This window comes from Seriola aureovittata, chromosome 15 (assembly GCF_021018895.1).
Source record: "Seriola aureovittata isolate HTS-2021-v1 ecotype China chromosome 15, ASM2101889v1, whole genome shotgun sequence".
In the NCBI taxonomy this organism is placed as follows: domain Eukaryota; kingdom Metazoa; phylum Chordata; class Actinopteri; order Carangiformes; family Carangidae; genus Seriola; species Seriola aureovittata.
The window spans coordinates 11,754,038-11,775,765 of NC_079378.1; the positions used below are offsets into that span (position 1 = coordinate 11,754,038).

General features: G+C 40.7%; 1 protein-coding gene across 1 annotated transcript in view; it reads left to right on the forward strand.

Moving 5' to 3' along the window:
* The window catches only part of rapgef6 (Rap guanine nucleotide exchange factor (GEF) 6), a 144,191-nt gene that overhangs the window by 78,944 nt on the left and 43,519 nt on the right, over positions 1 to 21,728 (forward strand). The window contains 4 exon segments of the mRNA XM_056398160.1: positions 11,085 to 11,216; positions 17,062 to 17,242; positions 19,133 to 19,269; positions 21,429 to 21,587. Of these exon segments, the coding sequence (XP_056254135.1) occupies positions 11,085 to 11,216; positions 17,062 to 17,242; positions 19,133 to 19,269; positions 21,429 to 21,587 (609 nt within the window).

Sequence of the window (21,728 nt, forward strand, 5' to 3'; positions counted from 1 at the left end):
CCTCCACCCGGCCCCTGGGTCAACCTGTAGGGGTGCCAGGGACACACTGCATGTGTGTGTGTACATGTGTTTATATGTGTGAAGTAGTGTGGGTTGGGCTGCAGGGCAGGAAGCATCTGTTAACAGAGGGGAGCCAGGAGGTAATAAGGTGTACAGTATGTGTATGTATGTACTGTATGTACATGTGCACACACTTTGCGTGTGTGTGTGTGTGTGTGTGTTAGTGTGTACACTAACATTCATTTGTATCAGTACTAAAGCCAAGTGTTTAGCCTTCCCTCCTGTATCCGGCAGCCCTGGCCGTGGCCCACCTTCCTCAGGGGCCCAGACAGAGACGCCTTGCAGCTTCCTGTAACACACAGAGTCATTTACAGTACACGCCCATACCAAAAAAGGTTGATAGTGAAAATGAATCAACTTCTGAAGACCAGTGTTTCATCACAAAAACATTAACCAAGAGAAAAGGCTGAATTAGCAGAAAATAAGTACTTTAAAAAAAATCTTTTTGGGATTTAAAGTACAAACAACTTTAAATCCCACCCCACATCTTTTTTTTTTTACTGTGAAATTTTCCTCGCCCAGGTGTTAAAGCGAGTAGAGGAGCAGGGCAGTCAGCAGAGAGGTCTGCAGCAGGTTGAAAATCCCTTTCAGAAATATCCAACTGTTTGGCAGCGACTTCAGTCCGCTGCCACACAGACGCGCACAAACACTGTGTCTAGATGCCAACTGGAAGGAATTCCCATTGAAGCCTGGCTGTAATACTCTCAGTCCTCCAGAGAAGAATACTTGACTCTGCAGGGGTGCTGACCCATGCTAATTACCTTCTTCACTGTGTAAGCCGCCAGAAGACTGAGCGAGAGGTAAAGACTGTGTGGGATGAATGAGCATGCAGCCAGTTTACAGCCATTACTCACCAAGGAATTCCAGACTGGTGGAGTTCATTCTGACATAATTTGTTGGTTTAATTATTAACCCATGTAAGGTGTCAGCTTGGATTTTTTTTGAGACTTGACAAAAAAGGTGGCAGGCATCAAGATGGAGGTAAATTTACATTTGGCAGTGCACACCAGCACGCAGTGAACAAATAATGACTTTTTAAGGGCTCTACACACAAAGTTTAGGACCTGGACTTTACTTTGAACTGGTTACCTGTCTTGATTGTCTTGCCCCTTCACTCAGGACTTCATAGACAGGACTTGAAACTTACTTGTGACTTGCAGAACAATGACTGTGATGTCCCACCCTTACTAAAGATTTTACATTTTTCGGTGGAAGACTACACATTCAGCTCCTATTCCAAGAAGATATTTGAACAACAGTATTACAGGCTGCTCTGATTCATGGATGATTTAGGATAGTTGACTTTTCCGTTTTCTCCGAATGTTTCATTTCCAAGTGGTGACACATTCGTGTACAGAAAAAATAACTCGCACCATTGTTTGAGGGTTAATCCTTGTGTTTGGTAATTCAGTAAAGTGTTGAGGATTTGAGAATCTGTGGGTAATTCATCGAACATGAAATGAGGACAAAGAAACAACACACACATCCACACACTCTCCTTTCCTTTATCCTCTTTCCTTCCAATTCTATTTACCTCCCTTGTTTATATTTCTGTCCTCTTCCCCCTGTGTGTCTCCTTCTCTGCATCTCTCTCTCCGTCATCACTCTCAGACAACTGGGGCAAAAGTCACAGGCCTTTGGCAGAGTCAGTGACAGTGCCATTCAGCATCCCGTCTGTCACAATACTGGCAGAGCAAAGTGTGAAAACTGCCAACTAATGGCTGTTTATCCACTGTAGAAGCTTGCCAGCCAATGTCTGTCCAGGCAAAAACCTAGCCAACCAATGACTGTTGAACCTTGTACCTCACAATCGCAGGCTGCAGTTTTTTCCCTATCTAAAATTAAAATATGTTTCGGAGAGTTTTTTGAGGAAATGTATTGCTATGCAGAATCCCCACTTTGTGCCGCAAAAAGTAGTCTCTCTTTCAAGCTGTCCCACTTTCAGGTTCCAACCATCAGTGTCTCATTTTCTCTTTCAAAATATTTTTGGGCATATGTTGCTGGAAAAGGTACTGTGATGCAGTAGGTGATTTTTTGCAATAATAACAGAATCAGTATTGTGCAGCTTGACTCAAGTGTCAGTTGCTGCACAAGCATGTGTTCTGTTAGTCACACTGAAAATAGTTGCCTCAAAAAATAACTTTCTGTTATAAATTTGTTATGAATCTGTTTGAAATTTGAAGAAGGATTTTTGCAAAGAAACAGAGGCACCACACTGACCTCAGGCTGAGCAGACCGGACTTGCTTCCTGAACAAACTAATAGGACTCATCCCGATGCATAGATGTTTATTTTTGCGGGAAATACGTGTTTATTCCTCTTTCTAATGTGTGTGTCTGTGCTTGACAGTATTTGAGTCCTCATCTCCTCATGTGGTCACCTCCAAACTCCACCCTCTCTCTCTCGCTCTCTCTCTCGTCCTCTCTTCCTTCGTCTTTCTTCCCTTCCCTCACTGTGGCATGTCTGCCTTTGCAGTTGTCACCTCCAATTCCAACTTCAATTCATTACATCTCCCCTTGCCCCAGCTGGTACAGACCCATCCCCCCCTTCACTCACTCACTCACTCACTCACTCACTCACACACACACACACACACACACACACACACACACACACACACACACACACACACACACACACACACACACACACACACACTCATACACTGCCATGGTGCCAGAGATATGGTGGTCTGGACTGGAGGTAGAATGGGACTCTCCTAGAATATTTGACTTTTTTTTTATGTTCATCTGTTCACTCTCTTTCACTTCATCCTCATTCCACCCCTCACTGTCAGTCCTATCTCTATTATATGCTCTGCCTCGCTCTCTGCTACCTTTGCGCTCATGCTCACACACACACACACACACACACATACACACCAAATCCAGTCTCAATCATATGCTGCACTTTGCCCTTCTCACTGACTCCTCTTACACTCTTTCCTTTTGAGTCGCCGTCTGTGTCGCTTCCCTCTCTTTCTCTCACTCTCTCTCGCTCTCTCATGTTCACTTCAGGTCCCTGTATTTTCTCCCCATCTCCATCTGTCTCCCTGCACTGTATCTTAATCCAGCCGTCTGTGAGCTCGCCAGTAATGGAGTGGAGCATGGCTGTATACTGAGCCTATTTAATAAGCTCAGTGTATGTTTACTGAATGGAGCCTGTAGATGTATGCGTTTCACATATACTGTAGCGTGCCCTGTGTGTTTCGTGTTTTTTTTTTTTTGATTTGTATGTGTTGTTGTAAGCATTTTTATATGCATAAATATGAGTATGTATTTGTGTAAGTATATGCATGTATTTTCCTCTGAGTAGTGCTCATGAAGGTGTGTGTTTCACAACAGCATCTCTCTCCTACAACAGAAGACCAAGCCCACAGTAGTCTTGATTGATCAAAGATTTCTGCAGTGCTACAGGGCTAAATCTGGAGCTTTCAAATGTATGTGTGTGTCCTGTTCCAGACAGCAGAGCCAATGTTCTCACCTGGCTATTCTGATGAGAATACTTCAGTCATTTCACTCCTCCTTGCTCCATGTGATTCAGAACTGCATGTTGGAGCAGAAATATGGGTTGATGCAGTGGGGAGAAAAAAAAATGCAAGAGTAGAGAACCTCTCCAAAAAAAGTAGAGATAAAGTTGTGAAGGCCAAAAGAGAAGGAGTGGCAAGGAAACTGGAGAGTGGAAGCCATAGTGAGAGAGTGAGAGACAGGAGGCAGTTAATAACCAAGAGAATCAAGTAGAAGAGGTGAGATGGGTTTCAAAGAGGCAATGCACTGCGAGACACTGCGGCGGAGAGAGCAGAGAAATGCAAGAACCAGCGGAAATCACATTCAGTCATCAAGTTAAGCGCTTACATCAGAGGACAGATAACTCATTTGTGCTGCTGTGAGACAGTAGCAAGATTATTCCTTTGTGCAGCGGTGAGATGCTCTGCTGCCGTCTGCGGTGTGGTTTCTGGTGTAACGACCTGGTCGCCGGGACCTGAGAGCTTACTCGGCACATAGTGACAGCTGTTAAGAGCAAAGATATATGTTAACAGCTGAGGCTCCCTGTTCTCTATGTGTGACTATACATTAATCCATAGAGGGAAAGCCTCTGATGGAAATGACCTTTTTTTCGGATGCTTCTATTTAACAAAAAAAATATGTTGCTAGAAAACTCTGACTCTTAGGCATTAACTTGACACATCTCAATTTCCTGTTAGGATCAAGATGATAATGACGACGGCTGCTGAAAGTGAGGCTCACTTAAATGTTGCAACATTTGTGAATCACTGTGGGAATTACTTAACAGCTAGATACCGAAAAAGTATTGTAAAAGAAAAAAAAATCTGCACCTACACATGCAAGCAGCTGAAAGTTTCTGCAGAACTGAAGCAACAAAATGATGTTATGCGCATTTTGTTGTATTTCATAGAGTGGTTGTGTTGCTCGGCTGTACTGCTCAGGTCACGTCAAGGCAGTTTGTCGCTGCTGACATCTACAGGCTGAGCATGTTCATGTCAGATACCCCACCAGTGACCTCACTATCCATTACCATGCCTGTATTTACTCAGCTGTGGGGGTTATGAATGGTGTATAGCTGGTCCTTCCAGCTAAGCAGTTTCTTAAACAGGATTTAACTGTTATTATTCCCTAAATCTCTACTGCATGTTCACATTTTCAGTCAGTAGAAATGAGCTGGCAATTAAAGATACCCGATTCCCAGCGCTGGTGGGTGATAACCCTTCTCCACCATCATAATGTGTTATAGTTATTATTGTATAGTTTTAGTATAGAGCTAGTATAGAATTACAAGAGATTTTTTGCAAGGTGTTTTTGGTTGTTTGGTTTAGTGTTCAACCAGGAATGTTCCCACTGTGTCATACATTGTTCTTCCGTCCTCATGTTTTTAGATTCAAACATAAAAACGCCAAAAGATACTTAATGATGCATCTTTCACAGAGCCAGCAGCTCCATTTCATATGTGGTTTCGGTATCTCATTTGGATTCGTGAACAAAGGGACACATGAATATACTCCTTTCTGCCACCTTGCTACTGTTGCACAGCCTTTACTATGCAGCTTAGCTAAAACAAAGACTGGTGGAGACACTGAACAATATCTCTTTGTCAGATGCTGTCATTTTGTTTTCTCTTGGCAAATACACAAACATTGTCTTTAAATATTCATTGAATCTTGTTTGTGCCATTGTTTGTTGAACCCACTTTAATTATCATTCTCATCAGGATTCATCAGCCTCATCGCATTTTCTTTAATTACTTAGCTAAGCCGTTTGTCCTCTTTATTATTCATCTTAATGCATTGTTCTCACTCTTTCTTCTTCTAATTGTGTGTGCATCTTTATATCTTGTCTTGTCTGTTCCATCTCACTAAACTTTGTCTCTGCCTTCTAACAAAGCCGCTGCAAAAACAATGTTGGGTCAGAAAACTATTTCCCAATAATTAGCCTAAAGTAAAATTAAATTTTCTTCTTCAAGGTGTAGTAGCAACATAGCAGGACAGCTTTCAAACTGATAGACTATGCTCTCCACCTCCATCCTCTTGTGTTTTAATGGTGTGGCCCCTTCAGGGACCCCTAACCGACCAATTCCAGACTATTATGGTAGACAGACAAGGCTATTGAGTGTCTTTCAAGTTTCCCAAAACCATTTGGGAACCAAAACATCCCTTTGACCTACAATGTAGTAAAGATCATCCCAGCACTAAAATGCTTTTGGGAAACCCAGTCTCTCTTGTCTGTGTAGCCAAATGGCCAGTCTGGGCTTTATAGTCCATTTTATCACTGAGGAAATAGGTGAAACAGAGCACTCAGGCCCACAGCCACTTAATCTCATTGTTAAAATTGGACGCAATAAGTGAAACAGAGTTGGGTTTTATAGAAGAAGGGGGAAAAAAGATATCACCCTAATATGTTTTGACTGATTTATTTTGCTTTCAGGGAGTTGAGTAGGTCTACAGAAAGATGAATACAGTCATAAAGTTGAGAGAGTGGACATTTAAATGTTGTCTTTTTCTCCCTGATGGAGGGAAGGATCCTTTTGGGTAGTAAACTGCTATGAACTATGGTGATATCTGAACAATATGCTCCTGCTATTATTCAGATATAGTCATATAGTCATTTGGTTCTAACCACAAACTCTTTATAGTATCTTTATGAATGAAGAGATACATCTACACACATCATTTAAGATGATGTTACAAACATGAATAGTGATGCTGCAAAATGATCATCTGTATAAGTGACGTCACAGTGAATTGCCCAGCCCGGTTATCTTCTTTGTTCATGACATTAGCCAATTAATTATTCATTTATAAGGTTACATTTTGATGTTCTCCAGGCCTTGTTCCTTATGGATTCTCATCCGCTCTTTTGCTGCTGCATCTTTTTTGGACTGAATCTTTTCCCAAGCTTGTTATGATTGATGACAGGTTCATTTCTGTGGAGTCAATCAGACTCTGTAAGTGACTGGTGTCGTGTAAAGCTTGGTCCGTTGCAACCTTCCACGTAACATTTACAGCCATCTTGATGCTCCCATGCTTGTGCCCACTCCTTGACATGATAGAATTGTACAGCTGAAGGAACCTTGCACATTTATATTTAATCTCCTAACTCTCATGCTTAATGCATGAGGAGAATGGGAGACCCCGTCCACATCCCTGCCCCCCTCCGGCTTCTCCCCACTTGGCTCTGCCCGCTGGGAGAGGGAAAGAGGGGGATTAGGGCAGAATTAAGTCTGCGGTGTGAATAGGAGCCACGAGACCGCCACAGTTATTCACTTCCCCCGTCACTCCCTCGCTCATCTTCCCCCTTACCTCATTAACTCCCTCTGTCTATATCATCGTGCTATTTCATGCCGTGGCACCTCCAAAAGCACACACACTTAACTTGTTATGTCGTAATTGTGAGGAACTCCTCATCTCGAACCTTAATATTATCTTCAACGTTTTTTTCTCAGTTAGAAAATGTCTAGCGTGCGCATGACGTAAATGATAACAAATACTCTTTCATCCGGGACAGAGGGGTATCAGAACCACAGGTGTTTGACTACTCTGACAGCCCTAACCTTAACCCTTGGCAATGTCGAGATCTGTTTGTAACAACACAAGTCTTAAAGAGAGTTTGACAAGTCAAGTGTTATTGTTTTTAGTATAAAATTCCCTGTTGGTGTTTTCATCAACAGTTTCTGTGCTGAACTGAGGCAGAGGGATAATAACACCAAGAAAGAATTTTGTACTAAAATGGCGAAAATATAAATTTTGACGATACCCACTTGATCTATCTACTTCCCACTGCCTAAGCCTCACATTAACTTTAGATGAACCTGAGAATTCATTTTTACACAGACTGTGGATTTTGTCCCAGATCAGTTACATTCAGATAGCTTAAAGAAGGGATCTCTTGTTTTAAGATAGACTTGAAAAAGTGCCAACCTTTCCTTGAACTATATGTTTTAAAAGAACTGATGACAGCCAAGGACAAAATACTTAAACTAGCAAAAAATTTTATCCCAGGTTAAAAAAAAAAACAAAAACAACACACTGTTCACAAGGATACCTGGGGTGGTAGAGAAGCTGATCTGAAAGCAGCCCATGATTTCCAAAATGATTGTTATCCCAACTTATTTGGTCAGATTTTCTCAGACCTCAGTGAGCTTATCAAAAAGAATCTCTTACTAATTGATCATATGCTGTGTGTGTTTTTTTTTACTCTATCGTCTCTCGGTGCATTTTTCACAAACTTTTCCCCAGGTCCTGATCGGCTCAGCAGTTTAGCACATCAGTTTTCTCACTCTGTGTGGATTCTGGTGAATGTGTTAAATGGATGCAGGGTGGGAGCTTCATCATCCCTGGCTTGTTACTCTTCCATCACACAGAAATCAATAAGTATTTACCAGTGATAAAATTAGTCATCACTTTCTGTCCCCCCTCTTGCTATTTCTGTCTCTTTTTATTCACATAGAAACACACCAAACTAGTAGTGAAGAGTGTTGGTCACCAGAAAGCATCAGGAATGAGAGCAGTGAAATTCTACTTTAAATGTGTGACTGCATGTGATTTAGTCAATAGCACCAAGAGTCCAGGACTAGGTGTTGCCTGCGGTTCAATAAGTCAAACACACAATGCATTACATTGCCGCACGTAATGGGAAAAGGATTTCACTTAAATACTCCTTTAGTCACAACTTAAAAACTAACATCAGAGTCATTATGTGTGTGGGAAGGTTACAATAGTACACTTAAATTACAATCCCACTGTTTAAGTGTTGCTAATAGCAGTGTTATCATTTGTAATATGTGGGTAACAGAGAGAAACAGAGGAACACAGAATGTATTAATATTTAAGTGGAATACTACATTAGTTTAGGGATGTGTGCAATGGAGAAAGAAGGCATCGGATGCATTAATGTTTAAAGTTTATGGCTGTTAAATGTACTTCGGTTTTATAGTGAAGCATTTTCAGATTGTAAGTGTATGTGAAGGTGCGTGTTTGAAACTGTACAGCTATTCTGCTCCTGAACATGTCACAAATGGTTCAAATTAGCACATGTAAGCAAAATACGAGCAGATATGACAAATGAGAAGCAATATTAACAACAATATAGCTACATTTAAACACATAACCATCCATGAAATTCATGACAGCTCAGACAGAAAAGCACACATGTTCAGTTCAGTTTGCTTTAGGTACATCTGTATTTGTTTTTAAAAGTGTAAGCACGTTTTGATTTTCTCATACTGTTCAATTCTGCATAAGACCTGTACACGGCTATATGTTTGAAACACAGCCTAAGAGTCCGTGGTCCAGTCCAGTGTACATGAACACATGCAGCTGAGTGTTCCCCTGTAATATGTCACACATTAAGAACAAGCCACTGAACTTCTTCAACTCCACCCACCAATACTGCGTTTCCCTGTGGGTTTGTGCATCGTCGGGGGGTCGTACAATACAACAGGCCTATTAGAAGAGAGCACTGAGAGGGCAGCACCCCCAGACTTGACATCTTTAATATTGCATGTTGGCACCATGGTTCCTCGCAGCCTCAGCTAGCTCCCAAGCTTCAGTTGAAGCAGGCTTGATGCGGTGTTGCGTGTGCAACTGTTGGTGTTTGCATTTAAGCAAGTGTTTATGTGTGTGTGTGTGTGTGTGGATGGTCAGCGCTATCTGATGTGGCAATGGAGGAGGTGTGCTGTAGGCTTGCTCGGTGTCGCAGGAGGACATCTTCTCTCACTTTGACATTGCCCCGATCCAAACTGGTAAGACTTGAGATTTAGAGGGTTGGCTTTCTTCTAGAGCAGAGGGGGCACCAACTGCATTTGTCCACCTGCCCGGGAAATCCGGATGAAATCTTGCTGCCTCGCTTTAGAGGAAATTCCATGTGTTTTTAAACCTTCAATCTGTCTAAAAGTACTATCTGCAGTGGCAACCTTTGGGAAAAATACCTCTTTCAGTTATCCTTTCATCTGCATCTGTCCTGTATGGGCGCAATAGACCAGTTCTTTTTTTTCATTGCTGCACAGTTGTGAAAAATGCAAGTATTATAATGATGAAGCTTTCCGACCTTATTTTGACAAATTTGGGTGTCTGGATTTGACATTTGGTTGATCTGCGTCTAGGATAAATGTGCTTCAACACTGCATCTCTGAGGACTGTGTCAGGTGTACGCTATTTTTTGTTGGAGCTGTCTTTATTTTAAGTGGAGGATTTTCTAGGTTGTGTATATTTCTACTGAGGTATACTGTGCTGCATATTTAGGGCTTCTTTTATATGCAAGGAGGTGCAGTGATTTCATTTACCAATAATTAATAAGGGGTCAATTAATTGAAGGCCTAAATCAGTCTGTTGATTAAAAACAAAGATAATGTCTTTATTGTAGGTTAGATGCCCCATCTTTCAGTGCATGCACCCTCTCTTACTCTCTTTCTCTCTCACACAAATAACCAGCAACATCTCTGTAGCAGAGATTGCAGACTGTAGCAATGGTCTATTACCAAGCTAAAAACTAGAAAAGCTTAAGCAGCAAACACTAAATTTAAGGCCTGTTGTGTTGGAATTATTAGCCAGAATCACAAATCCCTAAACTAGTCTCATTGTTTAAACTGGACTTTAAAAATCAGCAATAGTACAATTGTAAAGTCGTGATTGTTTGTGTGTGTGCTGTGATTCTAGTTTAAATGGATGTTGGAAAGTTGTGTGACATTAGTTTAAAGGTTACACATCGATCTGGCGACTACACATTTGGAAGTTTTTGTACAAGTTGTAGTCTTGCACAGTTAAAAGTACACTTGCTGCAGTGCTCAGCAACTCAGGTTTTTAGAAGTCCATTGACTTCCTTATCGACAACTTTGTCTCACTCTGAATCTGAGGGGTGTATTTGAGTGTGAGCAGTCTTCGGAAAAGGTGATAACAAAATACAAACATATGGATTTTGTTTGTATCGATGCTTAAATTTAGCTTTGTGCAAACTGTCTTCCTATCCTGAAGTTAATAAATTGACCGCCATGAACAGATTTGTCTAAAGAATGTAGTTTGTTTGTGGTCTGCTAAAAGAGTCGGCAAAAAGATATTTGTCATTGGATGTACTTCTAAATGAGTTTGAGTCTTCTTGGAGGAGCAGACCCTGTGTGGATGTGTGGGTGTGCTTGTACAGTAGCTGATGATGTAAACTTTCTGCATAAAAAAGAAATTCCAGTGTAACAGGACAGCTTCTACCTCCAACCCTCACTATCAGAAACCATATCAAGCTCCAGCCCTAGATCATAATTTACAGTTGTCTGAAGTGTCTTCAGCTCCATCTTCTTCATGTTAATTATCTTGGAGTCTAACATGTCAGTGCCAAAGCAGCCCTTGCTTTCAAGCTGATGAGTTCAGTTCAGTGTGTGTGTGTGTGTGTGTGTGTGTGTGTGTGTGTGTGTGTATATTTGTGTTTGGGAGCCTGTTTGTTTGCCTCTGTTGAACTCATATCCTCTTCATCTTCTCTGTGTCTCTCCCTCTGTCTCTCTGCTACTTCCTGTCTGTCTGAACAGCTTCCTGCTGACCTCAATAAGATGCACCTAACAGACCACGCCCACCAGCAGGTGATGCACATGCCTCCCAGCCAATCAGGATGCAGCATCGCCAGTGACTCGGGGAGCAGCAGCCTATCAGATATTTACCAGGTGGGAACCAAACCTCATTTCTTGTTTAATTTATTTTCCCGATTTTATTTTTTATCCATTTCTTTTTTACCCTTTTTTTTTAGACTTTAGACACAAGCAGCTGACAAACCCTTCTGAAACAAATCTGTATGTAGTTTAGGTTTACAGTTCATTTACTATCAAAGTTTGGATTTTCAGTCTTTGCCCCTGTGCCACATATTTAAAGGCGGCCTCCTATCATAAGAAGTTCATTGTTTAACATTGGTGTAATCTAAAATATAGAGAATACATGTTGTGGAAGTGTAGTGCTTCATCACTTTTTTAGGCTACCTCTTGTTAGCTTTTGTCTTCCCTGCCACCGTTAATTACATTACATACACAAAAAAAAAAAAGTAGCCCATCCAATCCAGTGACAACCACATGTATAGTGTAGCCCCTCCACCACCACACTGTGACAACATCTGGTCGCTGGCATCCGCTGACGGTGGACTCTCTCCGCCTTGGCGTGCTCCAATTCTGTCTGTCTACCTGTAGCATATCTGTCAGCCCACTACCCTCCCTCCTTGTGTGTTTTTCCCCCTCCTTGGTATCTAGCTAATTATTGTGCATCAGTTGTGCATCCCGGTGATCTGTCTCCCTCTGTACTTCCACCTGCGGAGGAAAGGTCACATACAGGAAATGAACCTAACCTTTCAATCTACCTGTGCTACAGGTAAAGAAGCTGTAACACCATCAGTGCAGCTGGGTTTATAACAATCACTTTGCTTTAGGTAGTATGTAGTGAATAGTGGCAGGGTAATTGAGAGCGTGTGACATCCATTGTACATCAGTTATGCAGTTAATGTTGCTCATGATGTTCAATTTAAATTTCACTAAACGGGATTATCAGGAATCCTTGAGCATTAATCTCTCCAGCAAACAACAGTAAGAGAATAATAACATTACACATTACTCATGATTACACATTTTCTCCCATTCAGTTTTTGGCATTACAACATATCACATAAAACAAGCAAACACACACGCTCTGTCAATGAAAGCACTGAAAACATGTGAACCTTTGAACTGGTCTAATTTTAATATAAAGTCATTTATTTTGAAATCAGTTTTGCTGCTTTTGTTACTGACGGTTGCTTTTGGTGACAGCAAACTTGGAGGCTTATTCTGTGGTTTCATTTATTGCAAACACCCATCTTATTGCTCAAAGTGCAATATGAAGTAAGTTCAAAAGTATTGCCAGACTAGGAGGTCTTTATACTTTACTTTCCACTGGTATCAGCCTTTAAGTGACATTTCTGAACATTCAATAGCTCAGTGTGCTTTGGAATTAATTGCCTCTCTTGAGTGTAGGAGTATTTAAACGGCTGCGAATCAATAATCCATAAAAGGGAACATGACATGGTTGTCATTTTACAATTTTAATCCCTCATCTCTCCTAATCTCCCCTCTTTACACAGAAAGTTGTTATGAATCCAAGAACCTTTCAATATTACTTCTCAGCCTGTCTGTTCCTCTACACAGCCTGCGCGCCTTATTCTGCACAATATTCTGCACATGTGGTTTTATATGTAGGTGGGATGTGCTCCTTTGACACCGGTGAGGTCCGTTAAACACAAACTACTAATGAGTTTGTTACAAGTTAATGAGCTGGGCTGATCAATGGGCACTGCTGGTCGCTAATGAGTGAATTTGTTATAGCGAGGCATGATAACAATGCTAATATCTTCAGTTTTGGAGGTTTGGTATATTATTTTACCCATTTTGGTAAGTCGAGGGTGAGAAAAACCAACCACATGTTGAGTGCAGGTACATTTTTCATACAACTCCTAGCTTAGCAAACTTGAAATCTCTTTTAAAAATGTATTGCATGATTTTGTTGCATATTTAATGTGAATTATCCCAAACAAATGTTCAACAAATTATGAAACAGGAGAAATTACATGCAAGAGAGAAGGCAATGCACAAATTAGACATTTTGAGATCTTTAAATATGTGTTAAATAGCTTGATTTTGTCGGCTCAGGAGTGATTGAATGAGTTATACAGTTGTATAAGAGGTTTTCTTAATCAGTATTACTGGATGCTTCTCACATTTGTCTGGACCTGGAAAAATATAAAGTCCAGTAAGTGGCTCTTGAGAGAAACAGAAAATCAATTTGGAAAAATATCAAACTGTTTCATTGCTGTACTTTTGTCTTGTGTCGTTGTGGAGCTGAACAGAAACATACTGTAAAATAACTTAAAATACATCTTTTAATTTTGCATCTTCTCTCTGTCTCTGTCTCCCACTGCTTAGACCTGGCTTTAGTGTCTCTCCTCTGTCTGTCTTATGAAACAGTGCCACAGATTTTACTCCTGCTCCTCTCCAGATGTTAAATTTCAGGTGTAATTTCCTCTGCTGCAGTGGTCAGTCAGCAGAGATAAATCATTTGCAGCAGCTATTTGTCTAAATGTCTGTTCCCTCCTCCCACATTTTGACCCTTTCATCAGGAAGTTTTTGCACGAGCCTAAACACAGAATATATTTTACTGCCACTTTTCTAACGTTTAACCTGTGAAAAGCCCTGTTGTGATCCCTTAGTAAATATGCAGAAACACAATTCTTTCTGTTTAGTGCCTAAAGAAGTTCTGAGAATCCTTTGTAAATACTCTCAGGGGGCTGTAGTGGTGCATGTAGATTGGATACGGGACTAGAAATAACAAACCAGTTAGCTCAAAATTAATAGTGCAAGAGCCTGATGAATTGCGGAGTATATTAGTCATTGTAGCAGAATTTCGTCACCTATGCTTTGAATAGAAAACAGACTAAAATGGTATAAATCAGATATTTAAACCTCCTGCCCATAATTGTACTGTCTGCCAGAGTCCTCCCTCTTCAGCCTGTCTGCGAGTGTTTGAAAATGAATGTAAGTCAGGTTAACCTCGGTCAGACGTTAAACACAGAGACCTGATCTCTTCATCCTGAGATTAGATATTTATCACATGGCTCTGATCCCATCAGCTTGTCACTGACCTGGCTCTGTGTTTGTTTACAGCTGTCTTAAAGTGCTGACCCTCAAGTCACTGTGCTCCTCAGCTGTCAATACAATAGTCTGTTTCTGTTGTGGGCTTCTCCCACTAATCCCCCATCACCACCACCACTACCACTCCCTCTCATACCTAGACTTAACCCACAGTTGTTCCTTTTACTCTGTCTCACTAACTTTTCAACCCTTTCTGCCTCCTCCTGTTCTCACTTCTCATATTCCTCCTCTCTGCCCTTTCTTTCCTTTCCATCCATCTGCTGTCAGTCACCCTCTCTTCTTTTATTATTCTGTATCCCTTCCACATCACTCTGTTCCTTTCTTAGCTTTTTCCTCCTTTCTTTCATCTCTTGGCTACAGTATAACCCAAACCTCTGTACATTCCTCCCTCCACTTTTCTCTTTCTGTCCCTGGTCTTTAAGAAATGTCGTCCTGGCTCAAACTTCTGAGTCCAGGGGAATTGGACTGAAAGGGCACATCCTGCATTCTGAATGAACTGGGCTTTCAGAGGCACTGAAAGATATTTCAGTGGCTGTGGGTGAGAGGGAAAGAGAGTGAGACTATAGTGAGGTGGTATTGCCCCAGGACTGCACCACTGTTCTTTCTTACTGCGTCAATCCCTCCATTTTCCAACAAAGTTTATATTGAAGGCCACTTTTCTGCAAGGATTTAACAGTATCCATAACTGAAACCTCTGTCTGACAATATGGTGTGTTTTTTTCTTGTAATCGGCAACTATAAAACATACCACTGCACTTTTGGCCTTTGTCTTTTTCTGCACATTGCTCGCCCAGTGAATACATGAGATACATTTTCTAAGAATCGATAAATCAGAGGTGAAGCAAAAGAAAAATATATATTTTTGTTGAACTAGCACTTGTAGAACACCTGCAGAACAACTTGCAAGATAAGCTGTTGTTCAGATGTGAGGTCTGAGTGTCTCGTGGGCTGGTTAATAAATATGTTGCATTTATTCCTTACATGTGATTCGACTTTATGCTGCTTTTGCATCTTGCTCCACAACGTTCAATGAATTAAATCCACACAGGTTGTTCTGTATCATTTATTATGTTGTCATTTATCATTAGTGTAATGGGAAAAAGACATTAGTGAAGAAAATAAAATCAGAATTTATAAGGAAATTATTTTGAACTTGTCTGGGCTTGTCTGTTCTGATCTCTTAGGCCAAATGAAATGTATCTGGTGCAGAGTGGAACAGAATTGAGCAGCTGGTGTGTTTTAAAAGTCCTCTAAATAACTTGTCCAACCTAATTTGTGAAAACAAGAGTGGACCTGTACCTGAATTTTGGATTGACTGTTGGCTTAATCCCCTTGCCTCGGAGAAACCTATAAAACCTTTTGGCCTGGTACCAAATCTCCAAAGAACCAAAAGCTCAATTGCATCGTTTGTTTGGAGGTTCATCTTGTAGTGTATCGGGCAGAAAATTAACTGTTCCCCTCCAGCTACAGCAGCTAATGTATACCAGTCAAATGTACTCCAATCCACTCATTCACTACTTCCAAAATGTAGTTACATTTGGTCCCTACAGGATAATGTTCCTGGGAGTGTAGATTAGATACTGGTTTCATTTTCAGCATGGCCAAATACTATCATTTGTCCATGTACACTACATGCATTCTGTAGCAGATTTGTTCTTGTGAGACTTAACAATAAATATATGTATTGCAGTACATAACTTCCTTCCTTCCTTCCTTTCCCTCTTACCTTTTCCCTCAATCAGATACTAGAGTTAGCGACTTCTCTATCTGGCTTCTCAACAATTAAATAAATTAAATCGGTAACAGATGGCCTGCAACGCTGCCATTACCACTGGAAAGCTCCTCTTCTCACCTCTCGGTTGATGGTTCAATTCCCAGCTGACCTGAAAGCCCCTATGCCCTTTTAGAACCAGACTCTGCCAACCATCTGTCTGCCACGCACAGGGGAAATATGGTGGAAAATGAATTATTACTGCCGGATTTAAATATTTGGCTGTTCACCTCTGTTTTTCTAGTTTGGGACCTGGTGTCTGGGTTTGCAGCTCAGGGGTCACAGATACAGCTGCTCACTCCAAGGTTATTCCTCACGTTTTGTGGGGATGATGCATCACTGCAAATCCCCACACATAAAATAAAGGAATAGAGCTGTAAAGTTAGAGAGAGTTAGATAGATCCATTTTTTTTTCAGAATATGATGTTACTCACTCACTCAAAAGAGTACATACTGTAAAATCTTTAACGCTAAATTCCTAACTGACACTTCTAGTTGCCAGGAACTAAAGTTATAGGAAACATTTGATGAATAACGGTCATTTGAATTTGCTTTTTACTGTACTCAGAATTGCTTTTACACAACTGCTTGTTGTCGTCTGTTGTCACATAGAATTGATCACAATTTGCCAATGTCTAAACTGTCTTGTAATAGTATTGAATACCCTCAAACTTAATTCTAGTGTGGTCTGAATAAAATCTCTGTCGCGTCAAAATTTTGTCCTGCCCGAAACTAAATACCACAGTGCAAAACTTCCACTTTTGCACTGCAAACCAGATTACTGCTCCAGCATTAATTTCTAGGTCACATTATTCCTGGAATTGACGCTTCAGATAGCTCTTTTTGAGTCAAGCAAGATAAACCCCAAGGCAAATGAAACCCAGTCTGAAATTATGAAAATTCATGAAAATCCATAAATTGCAGTTTTTCATAGATAATACATAAAATGCTGAATTATTTTATTCTAAACATTGTCATTCAAATCAGTCACAACTCCTCACAGACGTCCTCCTTCTCCTCTGCTACTGTTACTTACAAGCCACTGTACCGCCTTCTCCGTTGTCTTTGCTCCAGGCTACAGAGAGTGACCTGGGAGATGTGGACCTGTCTGGACTTCCAGAGGCTGCAGTGGACAGCGAGGAAGAGGAAGAGGAAGATGAGGACCTGGAGAGAGCTTCAGACACTCTTCTGGGGCGAGATCTAGTCCGAGAGTGTCTGGAAAAGGACCCAGCCGACCGCAACGATGACGACATTGGTCAGTCGAACTCTGCACTGCTCATAGTCAAGTTTCTTTATGTTTAATATGTTGTCGTCTTCCATCAAAACTTTATTTAAATTTGTAAAACAACAAACACTTCTTACACAGCTGATCAATAGCACACATGTCGATTTAAAACTGGGTGAACTGAAATGAAAAGGGGGATTTAGATGCTTGCACATCCTTCTTTGGTGGACTTGAGGACTGCCGGTTTCTATTTTTGGTCTTGATGTTCATGAGATACAGCCCTCACAGACGCCATCTATCATTCAGTAAGCACACACAGGGGAGATGCACAAATGCCCCGCTCACAAAAAGACACCTCACAGTCTCTAAACACCAGTGCCCTTTCAGCGTGTATTTTTAAGCAGGCAATCAGACAGACGACCCCATTAGCGGGACCCAGTGGGGACCTGGAGGAGAAGGTGACCACATTAGAGAGCTGAGAGGAGTTGTAAAGGCCTGGCCTGCTGTGTGCCTGCTGGGAGGCTGGCCTTCTCCACTCACTGGTTACACTCACAGCTCATTCAGAGGAAAGAGTGAGAGAGGAGTTTTGGGGGAGGACGTGTCTGACCCAAATTCAACCCTGGCTCACGTAGTATCTGAAAAATTTACATAACTTAAATACATTTTTCTTCATTAATAAAGCTCACTTGAGTTCAGTTTAGCTCATTTTAATTACATTTTATTCAACCATCTTGTTTTTTGTGTGTCCCTTCCAGAAACTTTCTCTTAAATCTTTGGGCAGAGATATTCTCATTCAAGTTGTCAAAGGTGGTGATGCTTTTGCCCAGTGGTCCCGAACCTAGAACCCAGTGGCTGGAACCCACCCCCAAGGGGGTTGCCTTATAGATCTGATGTTAAAAGAATAATGATAAAAACACTGAAAAAAATTATTAAATAAAGAATAAATAATACGTCTTAAGTTATCTGCTCACAGCCTGTAAAGATATGCCAACCGACGAGGGGTCGCACGTTGACACAGATTTGTTTTAAGTGGTCACAAGCCATAAAGGTTGGGAGACACGCTTTAACCTATCTTGAATACTGTCATCAAATTATTCATAATTGGATTACCACTTCTAATTGATATAGATTCCATTACTGCCTGAGTAAGAACCTTGCACTAACTAAAATGCTAACAATTACTTGGAATACAGTGACTGTTACAACCATTTTTTTAAAGACCAAAGGCAAGAAGGAAAGAGACGGGAGTGGAAGCACAAAAATGACAGAGGCGATAACAGCAGGGGCAACGAAAGGGAGCTACTGAGCCAGCCTGCGTGGTGTGCACTGCAGGCTGGAGCGAGGTCACTCTGTTCTCAGCCACAGTGCAGAGGAGGAAGACAGATGAAAAGTAGGGAGGGAGCAGAATGTGAAAATATTTCAGTTGCCGTGAAAAGTCTTTTCATTTACTTTAAAACGCCTCAAAATTGTTATTGGCATCCTTTACCTGGGTGAAAACACTTGAGATATTAGGTGATTTGTTGTGCTGCATTTGTGAGATTTAGTATTCTTTATATAATAAGGATGTTTACTCTGATTTATAGCAGGTTACCAGTTGCTAGAAAAATAGATATAGATCGATGATAAAGAGTATTACCACAGCTTAAAAGCCTTGTGACTACAATTTTCACATTTTATAAAAATGTTTTTTTTCTTTCTATTTGAATTGTCGGTACCCCTGGTGATTTATGTGAGTAAGGCTTTCAGAAGTGGGCATAATTTGTTTCAGGAACACTGCTATTTGTCAGTGGAAAAATCAACATATACTGTTTTCCTGCACACACCAGTACATGCTCTTTTCATATATCACAAAACTTACTTTTTTCTTTTCTTTTTTCTTTTGCTTTCTTCTCTCCCCTTCTTCCCTTTTGTGCCAAATAGAGCAACTACTGGAATTCATGCACCAGCTGCCGGCCTTCGCCAACATGACCATGTCTGTGCGGAGGGATTTGTGTAGTGTCATGGTGTTTGAGGTGGTCGAGCAGGCTGGCACAGTCATACTGCACGATAAACAAGAGGTATGATTAGACCTTAGCACAGAAGTTGTAACAGTTGTATGAAGGTCTGATAAAAGTTTTGAAATGAATGTTTTAAAAAATATTGTTTATGCAGAAATTTGAAATAATTTGTCCGGCTCTTTTCCTGCATGTCCCACTTAGACTAATCATTAACAGGGTAATTATGATATACAAAATATGTTTGTTTTGTTTTCTTTATTATATCTGCTTCATTAAGGCAATTACACAGAATTCCGTTAACAATTAGATTAGTGTTTATCTTTATTCATTCAGAAACAAATGGGGCTGCTGGCTTGCTGATTCTTCATTTGGTCATTAATATAATTACAGTTAAAACATCTTATATTTGTCTTCCTGTAATCTGCAAAACAGTGATGTAACCTTTAAAAAAAAAAAAAAAACACAAGCACAAAAACATGAAGCGGGCCATAATAGCTCAGCATTGATGAACTTTCAAATGTACGTAAAATACAAAGCACACAAAAGATATGGAAGTAAGAACACAAAAAAATGCCCACAAGAGCTTAGAACAATACACTGGAAAAAAAGAGCACATACATATATCGTCACATTTTCCCATTAGCACAGACACACACATCCTCACCATCTTCCAGTCTACCCGAAGCCAACTCACATACAGAAACTGGTATGTGCAAAGTCACAGCAGAGCGAAAGCCCCGTCAATCACTTGAGCTGCTACACAGCTAATTAATTAAGGTACATGCCTGAGAAATGGGCGCTCTGTCATGGCTGTTTGGTTACACGCAGCTGCATTAGAACCGACAGGTTGATAAATGGCAAAGAACTGCCAGCCGCCAAGCTCCATACACACACAAGTTTGCACAAAGTATCCATGGATCGTCAATACACAACGCATGCGCGCATGTGTACCTCGAGTCAGTTGAAGGACAGATCTCCTCCACGCCGCTGTCTCTCTGTGGACTCATGTTGAAGGTCAAAGAGAAGCACTTGGCTTCCTCTCACAAGTGAGCATGAATCTGCTAAGTGAGTGAGGGAAAGGAAAATAAAAACTCTAAAGTGGTCTAACAGAAGTAAAAAAAAAAAAAAAGGTAAAGTGCTTCTTATGATAGAATTGAAGAGAAAGAGTTAGCCAACAAGGGACCATCAGAGAAGAGTGAAACCAGCAAGTTTCTTTACTTGCCATTTGATTATTTTGAAGACTAAGACTAACTTCACAAATAATGGTTTACCTATCTCTGCAGGCCTCCATAAATACTCATGATATAAATTCAAAGCATATATGCTATGAAAAGCTATATTAATATAAACAGTTATATTCATGCAAACTTTATGAAATTAGCCTCCAATGGACATTAGTGTACAAAACGTAGGTGGTTGATTACTTTACCTCACCTCACTTATTACCATTTCATTGTTGCTGAGGGAGAAGTAGAGTGACAGGCTGAGTCTGGAACAAAAAGAGAGAGTAATGGGGAGAGAAAGTGAGACGCAACTAGAGAGTCTGATATTTTCTTGGTGAGAAACAGTGAGAGGATGAAAAGGCAATGAGGAGGAAATCTCAGTTATAGTTGCGGAGAGAGCCCAGGGCTCGTTCACCCTCCCTCCATCCGCTTACACTCCAGATGAATGGCTTGTTATATTATGCCTGCCAGCACCTCCTTTTCAAAAGCCACCGCTAGAGACACAATACCTCCTTGCCACCGCAGTCATACCTCACAAAACACACTTTATGCTCACAATATACTAAATGTCAGTTGGTAAAATATAGCCATTTCCAACAAATGCCATGTCATTCTTGTGCAGCTGTATCGGTCTTTTGAGTGGATGGTTGCACTACCTCTAAAGCCTCAGATGTCTTGCATTATGCTGCTATCCAGTGTGCTCTTTGAAATATAATTAATTTCTCATCCATAGTCAAATCATTTTAAATTTGACAATGTTGTTTGTGTGTCAACCCCAGTTGCATCGACAGCTACAGAGCAGTTTCAACACAGATATTCAGCACACATGGATGTACAAAATATTATGTTAGCGATGGAAAACAGCATGAAAAGAAAGCAATTACAATATACACGAGAGAGCATTGATATTGGTGGTAGCATCTCTCCAGAGCAAAAATGTTTGATTGTGTATGTCACATTATTTTCATGCTGTCATCTCCATGCACCTGTCTGCAGCTGGACCACTGGTATGTTATCCTGAATGGGGCGGTTGAGATCAGCCACCCAGAAGGAAAAGTGGAAACTCTTTGTATGGGCAACAGTTTCGGGATCTCACCCTCGCTGGACAAACAGTACATGAACGGAGAAGTTCGCACCAAGGGAGATGACTGTCAGGTAAAAAAAAAAGAAAACTCAAGAACTTTTGAACTTGCTACAAGAAGCTAATGTGTATTTACAGCCTTAACAGACATATTTGTTAAGGAATGCATTGTGACAAGCTGTTGTTATTGTAGCTAAGAAAAAGACTTGATGACT